Source organism: Gymnoscopelus microlampas (genome assembly GCF_963454915.1).
Source record: "Gymnoscopelus microlampas genome assembly, chromosome: 24".
In the NCBI taxonomy this organism is placed as follows: domain Eukaryota; kingdom Metazoa; phylum Chordata; class Actinopteri; order Myctophiformes; family Myctophidae; genus Gymnoscopelus; species Gymnoscopelus microlampas.
The window spans coordinates 11,109,893-11,117,846 of NC_139961.1; the positions used below are offsets into that span (position 1 = coordinate 11,109,893).

At 37.7% G+C, this 7,954-nt stretch overlaps 1 protein-coding gene across 1 annotated transcript; it reads right to left on the minus strand.

Moving 5' to 3' along the window:
• Nucleotides 1-3,297: 3,297 nt before the first annotated feature.
• LOC311040988 (B-cell receptor CD22-like) lies at nt 3,298-6,504 on the minus strand (the record flags this gene model as incomplete). The annotated part of the gene is made up of 4 exons (XM_084051426.1): nt 3,298-3,599; nt 3,700-3,963; nt 4,176-4,406; nt 6,450-6,504. The coding sequence occupies 4 exons, from the start codon at nt 6,502-6,504 to the stop codon at nt 3,298-3,300; spliced, it is 852 nt and encodes a 283-aa protein (XP_083907552.1).
• Between the last annotated feature and the right edge of the window lie 1,450 nt (nt 6,505-7,954).

Genomic DNA, 7,954 nt, shown 5'->3' on the forward strand with positions numbered 1-7,954 from the left:
AGCAGATGTACAAGCCCACAACACAAGCGACACGTCTCATGTAAAGAAAATCACTAAATTGCACTCTCATAGTGAGCTTTTTATTTCATTTTATTCCTGTGTATATATCTAGTAGGCCTATCAGTGTTACACCTACTGTATACGGTGTAATCTATGCAAAAATGCATTGAAAAAGTGCTCAGACGTGGGAACGGAAAGTAAACTTTTCATGGTTCAAAAGGAATAAGGTTATAAACCACGAATGTGATGTTTCGTCACGTAAAAAAAAGAAACACTTCACACCGCCCACATGTGTATGTCTCAAAAACCTCTGCAGAATCTGCTGCTGTGCATTGCTAATATACAGTGTTACATACTTTGTGTTGAATAAGATTTTTGTTTTTAATATTTTACATACTTTTAATTTATTTAGCAATATTTGGGAAAATAGAGAACTCACAACAGGAGTGACATGTCTCATGTGAGAACAAACACTAAATTAGACTTGCATAATAACATCTTTTTTTATTTTATTCCTCTGATATCTAGTATCAGTGTTACACATAGGGTGACCAGGTCAAAACAGTTAATTTGCAGGACAGCAGAACCGCTTTTGCAGGACAGTATACTGACAGTATACAGTACACTGTATTTCACCATATAAACTGTTTACTGACACTAGTATACAATGCATTTACTGCACACTGTTTACTAGTTAATCTAACTATTGGTTGACACACAATATATTTACAATAACAAGAGCATGCTACCTGTATGTGTGGACTGTGCTATAGCTTCCCTCCTGGGGTCAGTCCTTAAGAGTAGAGAATATCATACTTCTAAATATTTTAGGGTATATTAAAGTATGAGTGGACTATGAGTGGACTGGTCAAGCATGTATAACCTAATATTTTACTGTTCACCAGGAGTAACTATCATTCACCATAGAACTGAAACACCATGATGTGGAGAAATAGTGACAAAGTCAGAATTGGAATTTTACATATGATTTTATTGCAGGCAATTTAGCTTAGCAGGTGATTATCCATTTAATACATACATAGAAGTTAATCAAGATTAGCTGAACTATTAAAGAAAAAAAAGAGAGAGAGAGAGAGAGAGAGAGAGAGAGAGAGAGAGAGAGAGAGAGAGAGAGAGAGAGAGAGAGAGAGAGAGAGAGAGAGAGAGAGAGAGAGAGAGAGAGAGAGAGAGAGAGAGAGAGAGAGAGAGAGAGAGAGAGAGAGAGAGAGAGAGAGAGAGAGAGAGAGAGAGAGAGAGAGAGAGAGAGAGACTTCCTCTTTCTCTCACACTACCATCTCTCCTCTCTGACTGTCAATCTGTTCATCTTCATCTCTCCTCTCTGGCCACTATGGATGTGATGACTCTGGGAGCCTCACTCTTTCAACACATTTTTATCATACAGTATGACAGTGTAAGTTTTCTAGTATTTCTGCTATTCTACTAACAAGCTAACAAGCTGATCTCAGGTCAAGCTGTATTTCAGTGTCCAGGCAGCAGACACTGATAAGCAACAGGGGCCAGTTGCACCACCTCACACTAAGTTCAAACTTAGCCTAGTTACAGCTTAAATGGCTTTTAGCCGGGAAAGTATGTGTCATTTTAAATTTCTTTGGCTGTTCAAAAATAGCAGATCTACAACCTCATATCACGGCACCGAGTGCCGCACTATGAGCTTGTAGAGCTGCTATTTTGTGCAAATCTTTAAATATATATATTTTAAGAAATATATATTCAAAGATTTGCACTCATTTTCACGATTTTTCAAAAAATAGCAGATCTACAAGCTCATAGCGCGGCACTCGGTGCCGCGCTATGAGCTTGTAGATCTGCTATTTTTGAATAGCCAAAGAAATCTAAAATTACAGAGACACTTTCCCAGATTGAATGTGTTTAAGCTATAACTAGGCTAAGTTTGAACTTAGTGTGAGGTGGTGCAACTGGCCCTTGGTCTATTGTAAATGTAAAGGAATCTTTATTTACACGTTGGTTTCCTCTTCTACAACTCTGGTGTCCTGATCAGCAGAGGAGATAAAGCCTTGTCTACGACCAACGCGTCCACTGATGTTTACATAAACCGGATCGTCCTCCTGAAACAAAGAAAAATCATGAATGCATCATAATGTATAACATTCATTATCATAATCATGTGCAATCAATGAAAAATAATGTAGCTCTCCTCACTTCTTTGTCCACGCCAGAATCTTGTTTGCTTTAAAAACAAGAAATAGTTACCCAATTATTTGAGAAGATGTGTTGCAATACTGACAAGAACAGGATCGATAGAGTAGGCTATTGGAACTTAGACTGTCATTGTAATGAGTTATGATGACATGAAACTCACCACCAGGTCAACCACATAACCAAAGGAAGCAGCAGCACTACCAACAGCTTGGCCCCAATACCAACACGAAGAATGACAAGTTGAACTGCAGCGACATGACACCATGTTTAACATTAATTATCAACTGAGAAGGAAATCAATCATTGTTTTCATAGTCAGGGGATATTAGCAGAAAGATTTCCAATCTTGGAATAAATTCCTTACCAAAAAAAATCTTCACCAATGTGTTTGTAAAAGTGTCTAGTAACACATCTCACAAAGACTGAAATGCAGTTTCCCTAGGGGAATTTTTGACAGCTGCTGAAAGTTGGGGTACCCACCATAACCTTTATGTGGGGGGGAAAAAAATCAAAATTTAATTCTGTTTTAAGTAGCATGTGAGGTGTTAAACTAGGGTGTTTTTATGATTCTGAATCCATTGCAAGCATTTGTTTTGCACCAAAACCACTCCTTGGGCTAAAAACGACCCAATCTCAATGGGCTTTTTACACAAAAAGTATACCTGGATGAGGATGGCTATGGCCGTTTTTAGCCCAAGGAGTGGTTTTGGTGCAAAACAAATGCTTGCAATGGATTCAGAATCATAAAAACACCCTAGTTAGACCCCTCACATGCTACTTAAAACAGAATTAAATTTAGATTTCTTTTGGGATTTTTTTCAAACCAAGGTTATGGTGGGTACCCCAACTTTCAGGAGCTGTCAAAAATTCTCCTAGGGATACTGCATTTCAGTCTTTGTGAGATGTGTTACTAGACACTTTTACAAACACATTGGTGAAGATTTTCTTTGGTAAGGAATTTATTCCAAGATGTTTTTAATATCCCCTGACCATTCAGTATGGTTGTCTGGTGCTTTATATATTTTTTAGATAACATCCAAAAACAGATTTGGTTGTCACGTTACAGACTGTAAAGTACATGTTATTAAAATAATTCCTTCCAACAACTTCTTCTGTCTACTCACTGTCTACTATGTGCAGCAGCACCTCAGTAGAGTTGTTTTCTCCCAGTGAGTTCCTGGTGTGACAGAAGTACTGTCCAGTGTGGGAGGGCTGCAGATAAGCCAGAACCAGCAGCTGTCCTGACCCTACCTGGACCAGGGAGCTGGAACCAGGAGGCCCAGTCCTCTTGTACCAGGTGTAGTTGTGTACTGCTGGGTTAGCATCACTGCTGCAGGTCAAGTTCACACTGCTGCCCTCTGCCAGACTGTCTGGTCTGTCTGGTGGACTGACCTCCACCGATACATTCACTGGTGCATCTTGATATAAACATCAAACAGATAAATATACTAGATATTGTTATACAGTATACATACATATTTACATTAGACTATGATGTTTATTTTCTTATTTACTTACAGAGAACATTAATGGGATGAGGTGGTGACATTTGGGATCCATGCTTGTTTGACACCTGACAGGTGTACTGTCCAGAGTCTGCAGGAGACACATTGTCCTTTACCAGCTGAGGACCAGTGGAGATAAAGCTGCTTCCTGTGTCTCTGTACCAGGTGTAGTTGTCTACTGGTGGGTTGGCATCACTGCTGCAGGTCAGAGTCACATTAGTGCCGTCAACAATTTCTCCTGCTGGATTCACTGATATTGAGGTCATTTCTGGAGGGTCTGTGGAAAAGTAATGGATATTGACACAATAAAATGATTAACATTATTTGTTGTGTTTAAAAAGTATAGGTTACAATATTATTTTTTCTTGGTATGAACAATGACATTAATAAATGCTTTTGAATAATGTGGTGACACATTACACCAGCCTTGGTCAAAATAATTAAGCAAATATGCCATTTAATTTGATCTAAATTAAACTAAAAACTCACACTGAACACGAAGAGTGACTTCAGCTGAAGTGACTGTGTTAATGTAGTTCATTGCCTGACAGGAGTATCTTCCACTGTCACTGGGTTGGGTGTTAGAGATGGTCATTATCTTCTCCTGTGTCACTTCAGTGTTGTCTTTGAGAAGAATGTAGCTCTCTGGTGGATTTGAACCACTGCTGCTGCAGTTCAAAGTGACTGAGCTTCCTTTGAAAACGTCTCCTGGTGGACTTACTGACAAAATTACATTCTTGGGACCATCTGTTGGGGGTAAAAATATATAATAACTGTACTTTAACAAATTCCTCTTGAGAGGATAATTGGATTCACTTAAAACTCACTCAGTGAGTGTATATAAAATACTGAACTGATGAAAAGTTATCAAACGTTAATCGCACGCCCCAGGCAGCGTTTCGCCATGAAACAGGGAATACCTTGTAACTAGAATGTAAGGTCAAATCAGCCCCAAATTCCAGGTTTGATATGTGTCCTGACTCCTGACCACATTTAGGTGTCAATATTTAGTTAAAGTCATAACGTTACTGGCAACATGTATCATAGGCATAGCAACAATTGCCTGGAAGTTACAATATACTTTTACTAATCGTTTTCCATGGAGCAACATGATTCCAAAGTTTGAATCACGTTGCTCAGTGGAAACAGCAGGGTGGATACTACGCATCCTGATGTGCATAAAGGTACGAGGGGCAGGCCCGGTCATAGCTTTAATTTAAAATGATTTGTCTTTGAATGTGGTGTTGTATCAATTGAATGCATTAAAGACAGAATGATACAGCGAAAAAAGACACACACACACACACACGCGCACACACACACACACACACACACACACACACACACACACACACACACACACACACACACACACACACACACACACACACACACACACACACACACATACACACACACATACACACACACACACACACACACACACACACACACACACACCTTGTTTAGTCATCATTAAAGCTGTACCTTCCATGTACACATACACACAAATACATGCACGCACCTTGTGTAGACATCATGACATTGGAATTTGTCTTGTCCATGTCCTTACTTGTGCTATCTGGTGTCATGAGAAATAAATGGTGCTTTAAAAAATATTTATATTTATTTATACATACATACTTTTATTCAATGAATACTTACCAAGAATAATTAATTGTGCTACGGAACTGCAGCCACGAGAAAACCCAGGTACAACTTCTGTGACTTCACAAAAGTACCATCCACTGTCATTGTGTGTAATATTTGTACGTTTAAATACAGACTGTATCTTTTCCTTTTTCCCAGAGTTGGTATAGACTTTCGTATAGAGTTTCTGAGAGCAATCAGGGCAGATATTTGATGGTGCAGTAGAGTTAGTAAAACACCAATTCACCACAACTCTACCAGGATTCTCAAAACTGCAGCTTAGAGTGAGAGTTGAACCGTGAATAAGTTGATGAGCCACCTGAATATTTGGATATGAATTCACTAAGGCTGATGGAGAGAAGACAGACAGACAAACAAACAGACAGACAGCATAAAAACACTTGATAGTGGTATTTAATATTACATTAGTTGCAAGACACCATATACAACACAAATAATTTGTATTCCTCCAAAATATTGCAAAAATTATCTTGCCATTTTCAAAACTTTAACAAGACACTTGACATTTAGCTCAAGTGTCATAACACATGGTTTCCGGCTCAGTGTTACATCCTCTTGCGTTTTTTCCCCTGTCATGAAGGTAAGAATCTTACCGTACCTCCAGAATTAACCTCTTTCTTTACCCAGTTGCCCATGCTATCATGTCAAAGTGACCGTCTCATAAGACTCAGTGTCTCTGTTACTTTACTGTCTCTTGAATGCAGAGAAAGGAAAAATAGGTATGCCGCCTTCCTGAAAGCCGGGACTACAGTTATGCACAGAGCCTATTAAGGATGTATTAACCTTAATGAGGACGTTGTTCCCACTTTAGACCAGATAGATAAAAAAAATCGTAATTAAACTGTTAAAGGGGTATTTCACTTTAAAATAAAATAACCATTAAAAAAAAATATATATATATACTGTATATATATGTATGCCCCCTCACGCATTAGTAGAACATTGTAATGCGCGAGGGGCCGTGATTTTTCTATTACTTTTTTTTTTAATGTTTATTTTATTTGAAAGTGAAATATCCCTTTCACTAAAATGTGTATTAACCTAATAAGGCATTGATTCGCTTTAGGCCAGGTAGATGCAAACTCTCCTTACCAGGTAGCAAGATCATAATGTCCAGGATCACGCTGATTGTCTTTAGAAACCTCATGGTATCTTGAGCTGAAAACTGACCCCAGCATCAAGTAACTGCAATGAAAAGACACACTTCACAACTAACACATGTACTGTACTCTCTGTTCTGTAATACGCTGTCAATTAATCTATGGCTATACTGAGTCTCACCAATGTTAATGTTTCATTGAAAGTTTGTAAGTTTTACATTTGAATCACTACTTTTTCTGTAGTGATTCTGAATGGTTTGAAGTGAAAGTGAGCTCATGCTACCTTGTCAAACATGTATCAGTATAAGATACAATCCTGTCAATGAATATAGTGTCATTGTTACTAAGTTACAGTGAAGTCATTCACACATACTCACCTATCTCAAGAGCTAGTCTGTCCAGTACGTCTACATGAACAGTCATCTAGAAATACTGATAACCAGATCAACAACACACACCTAAAACTAAAAAGGAATGAGGTTAAAACCACTAATGTGTTTCCTCTCGTCATGTTAAAAAAAATAAAAAAAACACTTCACACCGCTCACATCCACCCTCATATGTACAGTGTGTCTCAAAAACCTCTGCTGTGGTGCATTGTTAATAGTGTTACGTACTTTGTCTTGAATAAAAACAAAATTGAAAATAGAGAACTCACAACACAGGCGAAAAAATAAAAATGGACTTTCAAAATAACATTTTGTAACTTTTATATGTTGTAACAAAAGTTACAACATATGAAAAACAACATAACATAATGCATTTCCCAATACAGAGGGAATTTTTCCTGTTTTTAATTGAATTTCTTTTTCACACATTTTTGGAAGTAGAGAAAATAGCAGATGTACAAGCCCACAACACAAGCGACACGTCTCATGTAAAGAAAATCACTAAATTGGACTCTCATAGTGCTTTTTATTTCATTTTATTCCTGTGTATATATCTAGTCGGCCTATCAGTGTTACACCTATACGGTGTCATCTTTGCAAAAATGCATTGAAAAAGTTGTGCTCAGACGTGGGAACGGAAAGTAAACTTTTCATGGTTCAAAAGGTCAAAAGGAATAAGGTTAAAACCACTAATGTGATGTTTCCTCTCGGCACGTAAAAAAAAAAAAAACACTTCACACCGCCATGTGTATGTCTCAAAAACCTCTGCAGAATCTGCTGCTGTGCATTGCTAATATGCAGTGTTACATACTTTGTGTTGAATAAGATTTTTTTTTTAATATTTTACATACTTTTAATTTATTTAGCAATATTTGGGGAAATAGAGAACTCACAACAGGAGTGACATGTCTCATGTGAGAACAAACACTAAATTAGACTTGCATAACATCTTTTTTTATTTTATTCCTGTGATATCTAGTATCAGTGTTACACATAGGGTGACCAGGTCAAAACAGTTCATTTGCAGGACAGCGGAACCGCTTTTGCAGGACAGTATACTGACAGTATACAGTACACTGCATTTGTCCATATAAACTGTTTACTGACA